We start from the raw sequence: 17,445 nt of genomic DNA, 5'->3' as shown, positions 1-17,445 counted from the left end.
CCCCTTCTTATATCTGCTTGCTTTAGACTGATAGTCATACAGCCTTAAACACAGTCTAAAAAAAAAAAGAATCTACATTTTCTTAACTCTTCTTCCCCAACTTTTATGATTTTGATATCCTTTTTTTACATCTTCATGTTTATTCTTTTGCTGTTCCTTGTCTTTATCGTCGCTTTCACAAATAGGTTTTTTATTTTTTTTTCTTTTTGATCTGTATAATGGCTTATTTAAGTAGTTTACTTTCCAATTGTGATTTCCTCATTCTTATATCTTCTTGCTTTTTTCTGTTTAGAGAAGACCTTTCAATATTTCTTTTAGGATAGGTTTAGTATTGCTGTATTCTTTTAGTTTTTGCTTGTCTGAGAAATTCTTTATCTCTCCTCCTATTCTAAACGATAATCTTGCTAGGTAGAGTATTCTAGGTTGCACAATTTTCCCTTTTAAGACTTTGAATATACTTTGCCACTCCCTTCTGGCCTGCAGTGTTTCTGTGGAGAAATCAGCTGATAGTCTTATGGGGGTTCCCTTGAATTTAACTCTTTGTTTTTCTCTTGCTGCCTTTAGAATCTTCTCTTTATTTTTAACTTCTGCCATTTTTATTTTTTTTTATTAGAGTATAATTGCTTTACAATAGTGTGTTAGTTTCTGCTTTATAACAAAGTGAATCATCAGTTATACATATACATATGTTCCCATATCTCTTCCCTCTTGTGTCTCCCTCCCTCCCACCCTCTCTATCTCACCCCTCCAGGTGGTCACAAAGCGTCGAGCTGATCTCCCTGTGCTATGCAGCTGCTTCCCACTAGCTATCTACCTTACATTTGGTAGTGTATATATGTCCATGCCTCTCTCTCGCTTTGTCACAGCTTACCCTTCCCCCTCCCCATATCCTCAAGTCCATTCTCTAGTAGGTCTGTGTCTTTATTCCTGTCTTACCCCTAGGTTCTTCCTGACATTTTTTTTTCTTGAATTCCATATATATGAGTTAGCATACGGTATTTGTCTTTCTCTTTCTGACTTACTTCACTCTGTATGACAGACTCTAGGTCTATCCACCTCATTACAAATAGGTCAATTTCGTTTCCTTTTATGGCTGAGTAATATTCCATTGTATATATGTGCCACCTCATCTTTTTTTTTAACATCTTTATTGCAGTGTAATTGCTTTAAAATGGTGTGCTACTTTCTGCTTTATAACAAAGTGAATCAGTTATACATATACATATGTTCCCATAACTCTTCCCTCTTGTGTCTCCCTCCCTCCCGCCCTCCCTATCCCACTGCTCCAGGCGGTCACAAAGCACCGAGCTGATCTCCCTGTGCTATGCAGCTGCTTCCCACTAGCAATCTACCTTACGTTTGGTAGTGTATATATGTCCATGCCTCTCTCTCGCTTTGTCACAGCTCACCCTTCCTCCTCCCCATATTCTCAAGTCCGTTCTCTAGTAGGTCTGTGTCTTTATTCCTGTCTTACCGCTAGGTTCTTCATGACATTTTTTTCCCTTAAATTGCATATATATATGTGTTAGCATACGGTATTTGTCTTTCTCTTTCTGACTTACTTCACTCTGTATGACAGACTCCAGGTCCATCCACCTCATTACAAATAGCTCAATTTCGTTTCTTTTTACAGCTGAGTAATATTCCATTGTATATATGTGCCACATCTTCTTTATCCATTCATCCGAAGATGGACACTTAGGTTGTTTCCATCTCTGGGCTATTGTAAATAGAGCTGCAATGAACATTTTGGTACATGACTCTTTTTGAATTATGGTTTTCTCAGGGTATATGCCCAGTAGTGGGATTGCTGGGTCATATGGTAGTTCTATTTGTAGTTTTTTAAGGAACCTCCATACTGTTCTCCATAGTGGCTGAACCAATTCACATTCCCACCAGCAGTGCAAGAGTGTTCCCTTTTCTCCACACCCTCTCCAGCATTTATTGTTTCTAGATTTTTTGATGATGGCCATTCTGACTGGTGTGAGATGATATCTCATTGTAGTTTTGATTTGCATTTCTCTAATGATTAATGATGTTGAGCATTCTTTTATGTGTTTGTTGGCAGTCTGTATATCTTCTTTGGAGAAATGTTTATTTAGGTCTTCTGCCCATTTTTGGATTGGGTTGTTTTTTTGTTATTGAGCTGCATGAGTTGCTTATAAATTTTGGAGATTAATCCTTTGTCAATTGCTTCATTAGCAAATATTTTCTCCCATTCTGAGGGTTGTCTTTTGGTCTTGTGTATGGTTTCCTTTGCTGTGCAAAACCTTTGAAGTTTCATTAGGTCCCATTTGTTTATTTTTGTTTTTATTTCCATTTCTCTAGGAGGTGGGTCAAAAAGGATCTTGCTGTGATTTATGTCATAGAGTGTTCTGCCTATGTTTTCCTCTAAGAGTTTGATAGTGTCTGGCCTTACATTTAGGTCTTTAATCCATTTTGAGCTTACTTTTGTGTATGGTGTTAGGGAGTGATCTAATCTCATACTTTTACATGTACCTGTCCAGTTTTCCCAGCACCACTTATTGAAGAGGCTGTCCTTTCTCCACTGTACATTCCTGCCTCCTTTATCAAAGATAAGGTAACCACATGTGCATGGGTTTATCTCTGGGCTTTCTATCCTGTTCTGTTTTTGTGCCAGTACCATACTGTCTTGATTACTGTAGCTTTGTAGTATAGTCTGAAGTCAGGGAGTCTGATTCCTCCAGCTCTGTTTTTCGTTCTCAACATTGCTTTGGCTATTAGGGGTCTTTTGTGTTTCCATATAAATTGTGAAATTTTTAGCTCTTGTGCTGTGAAAAATGCCAGTGGTAGTTTGATGGGGATTGCATTGAATCTGTAGATTGCTTTGGATAGTAGAGTCATTTTCACAATGTTGATTCTTCCAATCCAAGAACATGGTATATCTCTCCATCTATTTGTATCATCTTTAATTTCTTTCATCAGTGTCTGCATACAGGTCTTTTGTCTCAGGTAGGTTTATTCCTAGATGTTTTATTCTTTTTGTTGCAGTGGTAAATGGGAGTGTTTTCTTGATTTCACTTTCAGATTTTTCATCATTAGTGTATAGGAATGCCAGAGATTTCTGTGCATTAATTTTGTATCCTGCTACTTTACCAAATTCATTGATTAGCTCTAGTAGTTTTCTGATAGCATCTTTAGGATTCTCTATGTATAGGATCATGTCATCTGCAAACAGTGACAGCTTTACTTCTTCTTTTCCGGTTTGGATTCCTTTTATTTCTTTTTCTTCTCTGATTGCTGTGGCTAAAACTTCCAAAACTATGTTGAATAAGAGTGGTGAGAGTGGGCAACCTTGTCCTGTTCCTGATCTTAGTGGAAATGGTCTCAGTTTTTCACCATTGAGGACGATGTTGGCTGTGGGTTTGTCATATATGGCCTTTATTATGTTGAGGAAATTTCCCTCTATGCCTGCATTCTGCAGCGTTTTTATCATAAATGGGTGTTGAATTTTGTCGAAAGCTTTCTCTCCATCTATTGAGATGATCATATGGTTTTTCTCCTTCAATTTGTTAATATGGTTTATCACATTGATTTTTTGCATATATTGAAGAATCCTTGCATTCCTGGAATAAATCCCACTTGATCATGGTGTATGATCCTTTTAATGTGCTATTGGATTCTGTTTGCTAGTATTTTGTTGAGGATTTTTGCATCTGTGTTCATCAGTGATACTGGCCTGTAATTTTCTTTCTTTGTGACATCCCTTTCTGGTTTTGGTATCAAGTTGAAGGTAGCCTCGTAGAATGAGTTTGGGAGTGTTCCTCCCTCTGCTATATTTTGGAAGAGTTTGAGAAGGATAGGTGTTAGCTCTTCTCTAAATGTTTGATAGAATTCCCCTGTGAAGCCATCTAGTCCAGGGCTTTTGTTTGTGGGCAGATTTTTAATCACAGTTTCAATTTCAGTGCTTGTGATTGGTCTGTTCATATTTTCTATTCCTGGTTCGGTCTCAGAAGGTTGTGCATTTCTAAGAATTTGTCCATTTCTTCCAGGTTGTCCATTTTATTGGCATAGAGTTGCTTGTAGTAATCTCTCATGATCCTTTGTATTTCTGCAGTGTCAGTTGTTACTTCTCCTTTTTCATTTCTAATTGTATTGATTTGAGTCTTCTCCCTTTTTTTCTTGATGAGTCTGGCTAATGGTTTATCAATTTCATTTATCTTCTCAAAGAACCAGGTTTTAGTTTTATTGATCTTTGCTATCGTTTCCTTCATTTTTTTTTCATTTTTTTCTGATCTGATTTTTATGATTTCTTTCCTTCTGCTAACTTTGGGGTTTTTTTTGTTCTTCTTTGTCTGATTGCTTTAGGTGCAAGGTTAGGTTGTTTATTCGAGATGCTTCCTGTTTCTTAAGGTAGGATTGTATTGCTATAAACTTCCCTCTTAGAACTGCTTTTGCTGCATCCCATAGGTTTTGGGTCGTTGTGTCTCCATTGTCATTTGTTTCTAGGTATTTTTTGATTTCCTCTTTGATTTCTTCAGTGATCACTGTGTTATTAAGTAGTGTATTGTTTAGCCTCCATGTGTTTTTTTTTTTTACAGATCTTTTCCTGTAATTGATATCTAGTCTCATAGCATTGTGGTCGGAAAAGATACTTGATACAATTTCAATTTTCTTAAAGTTACCAGGGCTTGATTTGTGACTCAAGATATGATCTATCCTGGAGAATGTTCCATGAGCACTTGAGAAAAATGTGTATTCTGTTGTTTTTGGATGGAATGTCCTATAAATATCAATTAAGTCCATCTTGTTTAATGTATCATTTAAAGCTTGTGTTTCCTTATTTATTTTCATTTTGGATGATCTGTCCATTGGTGAAAGTGGGTTGTTAAAGTCCCCTACTATGAACGTGTTACTGTCAATTTCCCCTTTTATGGCTGTTAGTATTTGCCTTATGTATTGAGATGCTCCTATGTTGGTTCATAAATATTTACAATTGTTATATCTTCTTCTTGGATCGATCCCTTGATCATTATGTAGTGTCCTTTTTGTCTCTTCTAATAGTCTTTATTTTAACATCTGTTTTGTCTGATATGAGAATTGCTACTCCACCTTTCTTTTGGTCTCCATTTGCATGGAATATCTTTTTCCATCCCCTTACTTTCAGTCTGTATGTGTCTCTAGGTCTGAAGTGGGTCTCTTGTAGACAGCATATATAAGGGTCTTGTTTTTGTATCCATTCAGTCAATCTGTGTCTTTTGGTGGGAGCATTTAGTCCATTTACATTTAAGGTAATTATCGATATGTATGTTCCTATTCCCATTTTCTTAATTGTTTTGTGTTTGTTATTGTAGGTCTTATCCTTCTCTTGTGTTTCTTGCCTAGAGAAGTTCCTTTAGCATTTGTTGTAAAGCTGGTTTGGTGGTGCTGAACTCTCTCAGCTTTTGCTTGTCTGTAAAGGTTTTAATTTCTTCATCAAATCCGAATGAGATCCTTGCTGGGCAGAGTAATCTTGGTTGCAGGTTTTTCTCCTTCATCACTTTAAATATGTCCTGCCACTCCCTTCTGGCTTGCAGAGTTTCTGCTGAAAGATCAGCTGTTAACCTTATGGGGATTCCCTTGTGTGTTATTTGTTGTTTTTCCCTTGCTGCTTTTAATATGTTTTCTTTGTATTTAATTTTTGACAGTTTGACTAATATGTGTCTTGGCGTATTTCTCCTTGGATTTATCCTGTATGGGACTCTCTGTGCTTCCTGGACTTGATTAACTAATTCCTTTCCCATATTAGGGAAGTTTTCACCTATAATCTCTTCAAATATTTTCTCAGTCCCTTTCTTTTTCTCTCCTTCTTTTGGAACCCCTATAATTTGAATGTTGGTGCGTTTAATGTTGTCCAGAGGTCTCTGAGACTGTCCTCAGTTCTTTTCATTCTTTTTTCTTTATTCTGCTCTGCAGTAGTTATTTCCACTATTTTATTTTCCAGGTCACTTATTCGTTCTTCTGCCTCAGTTATTCTGCTGTTGATCCCATCTAAAGTATTTTTAATTTCATTTATTGTGTTGTTCATCATTACTTGTTTCATCTTTAGTTCTTCTAGGTCCTTGTTAAACGTTTCTTGCCTTTTCTCCATTGTATTTCCAAGATTTTGTATCATCTTTACTATCATTATTCTGAATTCTCTTTCAGGTAGACTGCCCATTTCCTCTTCATTTGTTAGGTCTGGTGGGTTTTTATCTTACTCCTTCATCTGCTGTGTGTTTTTCTGTCTTCTCATTTTGCTTATCTTACTGTGTTTGGGGTCTCCTTTTTGCAGGCTGCAGGTTCGTAGTTCCCGTTGTTTTTGGTGTCTGTCCCTAGTGGCTAAGGTTGGTTCAGTGGGTTGTGTAGGCTTCCTGGTGGAGGTGACTAGTGCCTGTGTTGTGGTGGATGAGGCTGGATCTTGTCTTTCTGGTGGGCAGGTCACGTCTGGTGGTGTGTTTTGGGGTGTCTGTGGCCTTATTATGATTTTAGGCAGCCTCTCTGCTAATGGGTGGGGTTGTGTTCCTGTCTTGCTAGTTGTTTGGCATAGGGTGTCCAGCACTTTATCTTGCTGGTCGTTGAGTGAAGCTGGGTGCTGGTGTTAAGATGGATATCTCTGGGAGATTTTCACCGTTTGATATTATGTGGAGCTGGAAGGTCTCTTGTGGACCAGTGTCCTGAAGTCGGCTCTCCCACCTCAGAGGCACAGCACTGACTCTTGGCTGCAGCACCAAGAGCCTTTCATCCACACGGCTCAGAATAAAAGGGAGAAAAAGTAGAAAGAAAGAATTAGTAAAAGAGAGAGAGAGAGAAAGAAAAAGTAAGATAAAATAAAGTTATTAAAATAATTATTAAGAAAAAAAATTTTTTTAAGAAAAAAAAAAGACCGATAGAACCCTAGCACAAATGGTGAAAGCAAAGCTATACAGACAAAATCTTACACAGAAACATACACATACACACTCACAAAAAGAGGAAAAGGGGAAAAAATCATAAAGCTTGCTCTCAAATTCCACCTCCTCAATTTGGGATGATTTTTGTCTAAAGGGGGGGGAGGGAGGGAGGGAAGGAAGGTAGGAAGGAAGGAAGGAGGATAAAGTAAAATAAAATAAAGTTATTAAAATAAAAAATAATTATTAAGAAAAAAAAGTTTTTTAAAACAAAAAAACAACAACAAAAAACGGATGGATAGAACCCTAGGACAAATGGTGGAAGCAAAACTATACCAACAAAATCTCACACAGAAGCATACACATACACACTCACAAAAAGACGAAAAGGGGGAAACGTCATAAATCTTGCTCTCAAAGTCCACCTCCTCAATTTGAGATGATTTGTTGTCTATTCAGGTATTCCACAGATGCAAGGTGCATCAAGTTGATTGTGGAGCTTTAATCTGCTGCTTCTGAGGCTGCTGGAGAGATTTCCCTTTCTCTTCTTTGTTCGCACAGCTCCCAGGGCTCAGCTTTGGATTTGGCCCTGCCTCTGTGTGTAGGTTGCTGGAGGGCGTCTGTTCTTTGCTTAGACAGGACGGGGTTAAAGGAGCCGCTGATTCAGGGGCTGTGGCTCACTCAGGCCAGGGGGGAGGGAGGGGCACAGAGTGCGGGACAGGCCTGCGACGGCAGAGGCCAGCGGGACGTTGCACCAGCCTGAGACGCGCTGTGCGTTCTCCCGGAGAAGTTGTCCCTGGATCCTGGGACCCTGGCAGTGGCAGGCTGCATAGGCTCCTGGAAGGGAGGTGTGGAGAGTGACCTATGCTCACACACAGGCTTCTTGGTGGCCGCAGCAGCGGCCTTAGTGTCTCATGCCTGTCTCTGGGGTCCGTGCTTTTAACCGCGGCTCACACCCGTCTCTGGAACTCCTTTAAGCGGTGCTTTTCTGCCATTTTTATTATAATATTTCTTGATGTAGGTCTGTTTGGGTTCATCTTTTTTGGGACCTTCTTTTTCCTGTATCTGGATATCTGTTTCCTTCTTTAGGTTTGGTAAGTTTTCAGCCATAGTTTCTTCAAATACATTTTCAATCCCCTTTTCTCTTTCTTCTCCTTCTGGAATCCTTGTTATCCGTAGATTGGCATGCTTTGTATTATCCCATAGGTCTCTTATATTGCTTTCTTTTTTTTTTTTTTCATTTGGCTTTCTGTCTGCTGTTTTGATCGGGTAATTTCCATTATTCTGTCTTCCAGATCGCTTACTCTTTCTTCTGCATTATTCATTCTGCTCTTCATTGCCTTTAGCTCAGCTTTTGTCTCGGCAAATGAATTTTCTAATTTTTCTTGTCTCTTCCTTATAGTTTCTACTTCCTTTTTACAGTAATTTGCATTTCTGTTGATAGCCTTTCTTAATTCCTTCAGTATTTTTGTTACCTTCTTTTTGAACTTGGTGTCTGTTAGACTGAAGAGGTCTGTTTCATTGTTCCTTCAGGGGAATTCTCTTGGTCTTTTCACTGGGAATGGTTCCCTTATATCCCTCTTACTCTGTGTAAATACACAATTATATACTGTAGTCTTGGAGGGCTATTAATAGGCAGAAGTGTCCCTGTGTAGCTTGTGTGGGTTTAATATGTTTTTGGTGTGAGGGTTGCTTTTGGTTTGGATGCTTGCCGTTTCTTTCCTCAGCGTGTGCTGGCTGTTATCCCTTGATAGGGGCTATGCAGGTGCACTGCCTGCGCATGTTTCCAGGAGGTGGGGGAAACAACCAACATCCACTCATGGGACCCTTGGTAGCGGCAGCAGTCCACGCCCATCTCTGGAGTCCTAGATGGCAGTGGTGGCTCGCACCCATCCCTGGAGCTCTTGTAGGTGGTGCCCTGCCGCCTGAAAACGCGTGCAGAGAAAGGAGCTTCTATGGTGGTCCCACCCCTCTCCTCACACACACCCAAACAATGGCACCTTGTCTCTCTGGTGGTCCCAGGTCTTCTTCCATGCTGCTGATTGCCAGTGAAGAAGATGGATGAGTAGATAGGAGATGTGAAGCAGTAGTACTTTTAAATCAAGAAATAAGTAAATACCCTTCTTTCAGATTTTCTATTTTTTAATGTTCCTTATAGTCATGTGGTACAGTCTCCTCTGAATTTAGAGTTGGTGGAGTGTAAGATGAGGAAACCATGGGCCACCTGTATGGGCAGGCTGGTTTTGATGTCTGGAAATACATATGTAAGAGTTAGTTTTCATTCATACATTTTCCAAGTAGAGAGAGTTTCGAGGTTTAACTGTTGTATGCTTTTATATACCAACCCATTTAAAATTGTAGTCAACACGTGATTGGAGTGTAGCATAATGATTAAAGGATAAATAACTCCTCTGGCAGTGTTTGGGAATTAGTATTGGCATTTGTTTTAATTTTATTTTAACAGTTTAAATAATTTCAAATGTTGAAAGAGTAATAACCTACAGGTGGTCAGTTACGTATTATCACTAATGTCAGGCTTTTCTTCTTTGGAGGGGCCAAAATGTCAAAAGGAGTAAAAATTATAATAATAATCCTATGTGGCAACCTTTGATGCAAGAGAATTTTAGAAATTTTATTTCTAAAATTATGTATTTTGAGTATAAATATTTTTAATTTATTTTTTAACTAGGTTCAGGACTTCTGGAAATCTTGTAATCACTCGTGAGATTGATGTGGCAAAAAATCAGTCCTTTTGGTTCATCAACAAAAAATCTACAACTCAGAAAGTAGTAGAAGAGCAGGTTGCAGCCTTAAATATTCAAGTGGGCAATCTTTGCCAGTTTCTACCTCAGGTATGAGAGAATTAAATGTAAATGTGGGGAAATTTTGTGTATGTTTCCTCTTTATGTCATATAAGAATGTAAATACTTTTTAAGAGTATTGTAATGGTTACTATTTAAAATGAGCATAGTGGTCTTAATACTTACAGTTCTTTGTAAAAGGTAGCATCTCATCTCTTACAGTATAATCTTACTAATTTGTAGTAATTTGTAAATATTCAATTAATGAGCCTGTTAAAGTATTGTAAAGGAAATAAAGGTATTATTTTTAAGTACAGAGAGTAGCTTGAACAGCTGTGTGCTCCCATTCATAGACTCATAAAATTTTGTTAATAAACAACTTCTCAATCAATGTGTTTATATAAAATATTTTATATACTAAGACTTTTAAATCTATAGGTGTGCCTTCTAAAAACCTTTCATATTTTAAGTTTGTTTAGTAAAAATAAAACATCCTGATATTGCATGTTATATGTTAAAATCAGATCTTTTAAATTTGTCTTTGAATGCAGTCTAGTGACCGAATTATAGTTCATTTTTTTCTTCAGAAACTGATGATTTGATTACTATGTCCAAGTGAAAGAAAAGTTAAAATTTTAAAGTATTTATCAGCTGTTATAAGACTATCTGCAGAAGTAGATGTTTTAAATTGCTCTGTGTGTTTTTTTTTTAACTTCTAGTATTTCATTCCAAATTATGTGTAGTAGATAATCATTTCAGTCCAGGGGAGTATTTTTTCTTTTCTTTCCTAACTATTTGTTAAATGTGTATAAAACTTAAAACCTGGAAATGTTGACATTGAAATTTTTTTTAGGTTCTCAAAAAGATGACAGTTTATACCCTAAGTTTATTATTTTAAAGAATGATATATGAAGGACAGGGTTTATATTAAGATTCACATCTCAAAATAAAGGGGATTTTTTCTTTTAAATGAGTTTCTTCTTGACAAATATCATTGAATGAAAAATGTTTTGAAGATATTTATAAACGATAATATTAACTGATATTTAAGTTTTTTGCTCTAGGATAAAGTTGGAGAATTTGCTAAACTCAGTAAAATTGAACTCCTTGAAGCTACTGAGAAGTCAATTGGTCCTCCAGAAATGCACAAATACCACTGTGAACTCAAAAACTTCAGGGAGAAAGAAAAACAACTAGAGGTATTTATAAATAGACAACTCATTTTATGTCTCTCATTGATTTCTGTGTCTCAAAATGTGGGAAAGTAAATAGTAGTTTTGATTCATTGAGTGCATTCATATATTTGTGATTTTTTTTCACCTAGGATTTTGTTGCTAACATTAATTAAGTTAGGTGACAAAAAGTGGGAATGGATTTTATATAAAGTTTGAAAATTTTGACTATCATTTCATCAAATATATGTTATTAATTGAATTTCTAAAGCAGCAGTCCCCAACCTTTTCGGCACCAGGGACCGGTTTCATGGAAGGCAGTTTTTCTACGGACGGGGGAGGGGTGGGAGATGGTTCAGGCAGTAATGCGAGCAATGGGGAGCAGCAGATGAAGCTTCACTCGCCTGCCTCCTGCTGTGCGGCCTGGTTCTTAACAGGACACGGACCAGTACCGGTCTACAGACTGGGGGTTGGGGACCCCTGTTCTAAAGAACCGATAATAGTATTATAAAGTATTTTTTTTTCTCTCAGGAAGTTTCAGTGTTATTCTTTTATTCATTCAGTATTTACTAAACACCTACTATATGCCAGGCACTCTGTAAGGCTTTGGGAAATACAGCAGATATGTAGCTTTTAATATAGTCTCTGTTGAGCCAGTTCTCATATTGTTTTCAGTTGTGTGAGGATGGACTTTGTAAAAGAACTGTACATTTAGTTGCACTGTTTGATTTTTATTTTCACCTTTAATAAATAAATTAAAATGTTCTTTTTAGCATATCATTCGAAAAGGTGCTTTATTTAATGAACCATTTTCCATATCTCAGCAGCTAAAATAAATTCAGTAAATTTTTGTAATGAGAAATCTTGTAAACAAATGCTTTCTCTTAAACTGTAACTGTCTGTACTTGATAATGAGCTTTATTATAATTTAATACTATTTTTATTGTTATACTTATTCAGAGCGAATGGCCAAAGGAGTTGTAATTATTTTATCCTACTTTATATACTCTGTCGGTCCTTTTACTTTTTGCCACATCAAACAATCTTAATACTCCCCTCTGAAACACTCACTGAAACTACCTACCGAACTCTGAAAGAAAACAAACGTATTTTACTAAGCTCTGAGTACATTTTTGGCATTTGTTAAATCACAATATAAAGGCTGAATTTTAGCTTTCCTTTATCTCATTTCTAAGTCCTTCAGTCATTGGTATTTATAACATAGTAATCATAATAATACCACTCTTCATTTGTATGTCATGTTACAGCTTTTGTTGAGCTTTCACCTGTAGTAGGTTGAGTTGCTTCTACCGTTGAGGTGAATGGGGCAGATACCCCTCTTCTCTTTAGGCAAGAAGAATCCAGGCTTAGAGATGTGGCAGGGCTTCCTCACAGTCCCATAATTAATAAATAGTAGAACCTAGACCAGAATTCAGGTGTGCACATTAGTTGCACACAGTTAAGAACTCCTATGGAATCATTTATTGTGAAATTTTGTTAGCACGGTACATTTTTCATTATTAAAAGCTTTGACCTTTTGTCTTTCTTCAGTTAAACTAATTGTTAAATAAATATTTATTTTAGACCTCATGCAAAGAGAAAACTGAATATCTAGAGAAGATGATTCAGAGGAATGAAAGATATAAACAAGATGTGGAGAGGTTCTATGAACGTAAGCGACATTTAGATTTGATTGAGATGCTTGAAGCAAAAAGGCCATGGGTGGTAAGTGTGAGTTATTAAAGGTGAAAATAGTGATTCTTTAATTAGCAGAAAAGTTATAAAGAAGGCACTAATTGCTGTGTATTCAAATTAGGTGCTTTTGTTCATTTTTGCTTTGTATATCATACATAGTAACATTTTTCTCTTTCTTTGTGTTATTATATAACTGTGTGCTATGTTGTTATTGCATGTTGATTAAGTCTGTGTCCTTAATTTTTCCAGATTTGAGTCAACGGATAGTTTTGTTTTATAAAATGTTAATCAGCTAAAATGTTTACATATGTAAAAATCAAATCTTTGAGTGTCCTCAGGTCACTGAGAATTTACTTTGAGTGTGCTACTAATATCAGCTTCAGCTACAGACAAAGCTGAAGGATATTAATTGTAATCTTCTACTCATTATGCTTCATAAGCTTACTGAAACTACTGTTTTTAGTCACTCTGTAATGTATACTGTTTAAAACCACAGTTTGGGCCAAAGATTCATTTCCCTCAATACATTACTTTTCAGTGGGTGAAACAAAATAAGAAAGTTTAGTAATGTTTTTTTTTTGGTTTTTTTTTTTTTTTTTTTTTTTGCGGTATGCGGGCCTCTCACCGCTGTGGCCTCTCCCGTTGCGGAGCACAGGCTCTGGATGCTCAGGCTCAGCGGCCATGGCTCACGGGCCCAGCCGCTCCGTGGCATGTGGGATCCTCCCGGACAGGGGCACGAACCCGTGTCCCCTGCATCGGCAGGCGGACTCTCAACCACGGCGCCACCAGGGAAGCCCTAATAATGTTTTTAAGGCTAGGATGGAAATAATTATTAGATTGGAGAAATATGTGGCTTTATTTGTGAACTTCTCCCACCCACCCTAACCCCACCACCCCTGCTTCACCCTATCCTTTCCCATAATTCCATTTTCTTAAACTTTTTTCTTCCTTCAGCTCACTTTGATTAGGTTTATCCTATGTCCATTATTATTCTTGCACCTGCTTTATGTTTGTCTTTTGAAGTCTTTTGATTTCTCCCTTTTCTTTCAAGATTGATTTCAATCTTTTTTCATTTTTTCCTTTTTTTGGTTTACTCTAATTTTATTTGTATTCTTTTCTTACCTTTCTTCATCCCATTCATTCTTACTATATGCTCTCTTAGCACTCCCCTTAATTTTTTTTAGCAAATATTTATTAATTCCTGTGATGTGACAAGCATCATTTTCACCTGCATGCTACATTTTGCTTTTCTCTTGAGCCATTTTACTTTTTGTTTTTTCATTTTTATTTTTCATAACTGAGTTTCTTTTGGTTCTTTATATGTTTTTGAATGCCTTCTTTATTGAGAGACTAGAGGAGGGCCTACTGTTAGAAGCCATTAGGATGTAAATTTCAATAACAGGAAGGGATGGAAGACAGAGAGTCTGGCCTAGTGATAGAGATAAGTGCTCAGTGAGTATCACTGAGTTAATCATTATGTTGGTATTTACTATTTCTGAAGTTGTTTCAGAGGGCAAATTTTTTATTAATAGACCTGCTAAAGGGATTCAAAACCATCTTTTTCATAGATTTGGTTTCTGCCTGTACCTTGATTTTTGTATTTGTGTTACTTTAAGCTAGGAGTGCATTAACTTCTCTTTCTTGAATTCATTACAAGGAATATGAAAATGTTCGTCAGGACTATGAAGAAGTAAAACTAGCTCGGGACCGAGCGAAGGAAGAGGTCAGGAAACTTAAAGAAGGGCAGATTCCTATAACACAACGCATTGAAGAAATTGAAAGGCAGCGTCACAATTTGGAGGCTCGAATCAAAGAGAAGGTACTTTTCTGGCTCAATTTTGGATTTCCTGTATTTTATTTTAGCAAATACAAAAAATATTTTGCAGGTCTTCTAAAATGCTTTGTAGATTTACTTGTTAACTTTAGTTCCTTAAGTTCTTTTACTAGGAATTCTACTACCACAGATCTTTCAAGGTCCTAATCATCACTTGCTACTTTATAGGAGCTTGCTACTCTATAGAAATTCCAAGACATAAAAAGAGAAAAATGAAATGTTATTGTTTTAATAACAGGAGGATTCAGAGTAGTATTCCTAGAAACGTTTAACTCCTTTTGTGAATTTATTATACATGCTTTGTAACTGTATACCCTTTTGGAGGAATGTAATATAAAAATCCTGATGTTTCTTGGAATAAATAATATAATGGCCTATGGAATATTCTTGATATTTTGAAAATGTAAATTGAAATTTTTTGTGATCATGGCTTTTAACCTTTAGGTGAGATTTTGGCATCAGATATTGTTTTGAGAATGGACCCTGCAATTCTGTGTAATCGTTTCTAGGATAAAATAACATGAGAAAATAAATGTGAAGAGATACAGAAACATATGTATACATATTGCTGCAGCTATTTTTAATATCTATAGGAATAACCTTTCATAGATTTTCAAATAATTGTTGGTATTTTGGGTGATAATTATGAATTTAGTTGGAAAGAAACCATAGAAAATCATTGTGGGTAAACTTACATAGCAACTTAATATTTGGGTGAGTGGGGTCACATAATTGCCTTGCTTGAATTTTTAACTAACTTCCCCTCTTCTGGTTCAATCTTACAGGCAACAGATATTAAGGAGACATCTCAAAAATGCAAACAAAAGCAAGATGTTATAGAAAGGAAAGATAAACATGTAAGATCTTGTATTGAAATTTTTGTTATGTTAATTTGCCCTAACTTTTGTGTTCAGGGGTAGATTATGAGACACCTTCTTGTTTGGGAATTGTCTGAGATCCTCCTCATTCTCTATTTCTTATCTTAATCTGTGAGGGGAACTAAGCTTTGGAAGTATAGCACTTGCATGGAGGATAAATGGGGAAAATGGCTCTAAACTACTCATAGATATGCATTATAGGGTGCAATAGATATGTATTTAATAGGGTGATGGTAAAGTTGGATTTAGTTATCTTAATAGCAGAAATTAAATTATAAGGGATTTATTCTGTTGTTTGTTTATATTAAGAGTTGGGTATTAAAAAAGCTGATTATAAATCCATTGTGCATGGATGGGACTTGATGACAAAATTATTTTAGGATAATTGGGCAAGAAAGTGGGCTTTTTAGCTAACAGATCCCAAAATGTATTTGGGGTTCTGTTCTCCAGGACCATTCAGAAACTAAAGTTTGTATTACCTTTCTTAGGGATAGATGCATGTCTTGAAGCATTCCTGGTGTTTAAAGCATGACGTTAATCTCTCAGTTTTCAGCCTTACCCCTTTTCCTATGCCTTTATCTTCAAGTTCCAATCCTCTCTCATTTAACTTCTCCAGAGAATAAACCTCACATTTTCATGACAGAAGCTTGCTTGCTAGCGTTAGTGCTCAAGGTGTGTGCATAGAGGTGGTGTGAAGGCATTGGGGTAGGAGGGTAGTGTAGGGTTGGTAGGGGTAATTCTCTATGTGGGGTGTGTGTGTCTTTCTCTCTCTCTTTTTTTTTAATTTACTTTGGAAGGCTCAACAATAATGTATTTATAGCAAAATCTCCTTTCTCTAAATCCCTCTAAAGTATGTACAGGGCAGTCACCATTGTGTCCAAATACCTGGTAGAGAAATAGAGACTCAACAAAATTAAACAACTTGCAGAACTCAGAAGTAGCTCCCAGTGCTGCACTCTACTTTCCCCAATGTAAAATAACATTTTCCATAAAAATCTTACTTAATATGTAATGTCTTTTTACTTGATATTTCCTAGTTCTAAGAGTCTCCAGGATATTTTTTTTTTAAGAAGAGTCAGTTCTTTTCTTGTTTCTTTCTCTTTCACTCACCCTTTACACTGTGGTTCCTATAATAGGCTGCTAAATTAGTTGTCCCTCTACTACATTTACTCTTCTGAGTATTTATTGAAATCTCCAGTTATTGATGTCTCCTCCCTTACTCCTTTTGTTCTTGTGAGATTGAGCCCTTTTTGCTCCGTTTCTGTTATTTAGTTAGAGTTTAGAAGGAAAAAGGCACAAAGATTCACCTTTAAAACCCCAAACGGGAATACTAGGTTGATAGGTTGTCTAACATTGAACCGTCCTTGCATTTTGTCATAAATCTTACTTGGTATTTTAATATGTTCCTGGATTCAAATAGAAAATCTTCTTTTTAGGATTGTTTTGCACCATCTGAGATTGACCTAAAATTTTATTTTATTCCATCCTTAACTGTTTTTTTTTTAGTGTTATGCCAACCTTTTAAGTAGTTTAGTACTCCTAAAACCAATGTTTTCTTTTTTTCCCTTATCATAATTGCCAGTTTGTCACTTTCGTAAGTTCTTGAATTTTTAGCCTTTCTTAATTTTTAATACATTTTAGGGTATAAATTTTTTTCTGGTTATCATTTGGTTATACATTTCATATGTGTGATATGTACTGCTTTTCTGTTTAAGATTTTATAATTCTCATTTAAATATTTTTGTTTAAGCTTACATAGGAGTTCTTACTGTTTCAATTTACTTGGATATGGAATTTTTAAGCTTTTTAAAAAATGTGTAGTTCCAGTTATATTGCTTTATGAGTAATAAATGTGGCCTTTATGACTTTATTTTAGAATTTTTGGAAACCTCTTTTGGACTTTTATATTTGGTTTTGTATGTGTTCTTCATACATTCATAAAGAATGTATTCTGTCTTTAGGGGTGGTTTTTTATACATATAAATATAGATATATAGCTATATATATATCAAGCTTACTATAATTATGCAAATGTTCTACTTATTTTTTTTTCTTACCAACCTGACATCCATTTTAAAGTATCAGTACCTTCTGTGAATGTAGATTTGTCTATTTTTCCTTGTAATTGTATTAGTTCTTGCTTTCTAGATTTTAAAGCTTTATTGTTTGTTCTTTCTGCATCATGTTTTTATTTTA

General features: G+C 36.1%; 1 protein-coding gene across 2 annotated transcripts in view; it reads left to right on the top strand.

The window, feature by feature from the left end:
* The window catches only part of SMC5 (structural maintenance of chromosomes 5), a 111,846-nt gene that overhangs the window by 29,429 nt on the left and 64,972 nt on the right, over positions 1–17,445 (top strand). For both annotated transcript variants that reach the window (XM_067744188.1, XM_067744187.1), the window contains exons 4-8: positions 9,559–9,721; positions 10,735–10,869; positions 12,427–12,567; positions 14,195–14,356; positions 15,157–15,228. In XM_067744188.1, coding sequence (XP_067600289.1) covers positions 9,559–9,721; positions 10,735–10,869; positions 12,427–12,567; positions 14,195–14,356; positions 15,157–15,228 — 673 coding nt within the window. The remainder of the gene's footprint in view (positions 1–9,558; positions 9,722–10,734; positions 10,870–12,426; positions 12,568–14,194; positions 14,357–15,156; positions 15,229–17,445) is intronic.

The sequence above is a fragment of the Pseudorca crassidens genome, chromosome 7, assembly GCF_039906515.1.
Source record: "Pseudorca crassidens isolate mPseCra1 chromosome 7, mPseCra1.hap1, whole genome shotgun sequence".
In the NCBI taxonomy this organism is placed as follows: Eukaryota; Metazoa; Chordata; class Mammalia; order Artiodactyla; family Delphinidae; genus Pseudorca; species Pseudorca crassidens.
This window is presented reverse-complemented; position numbering and strand designations above follow the sequence as displayed.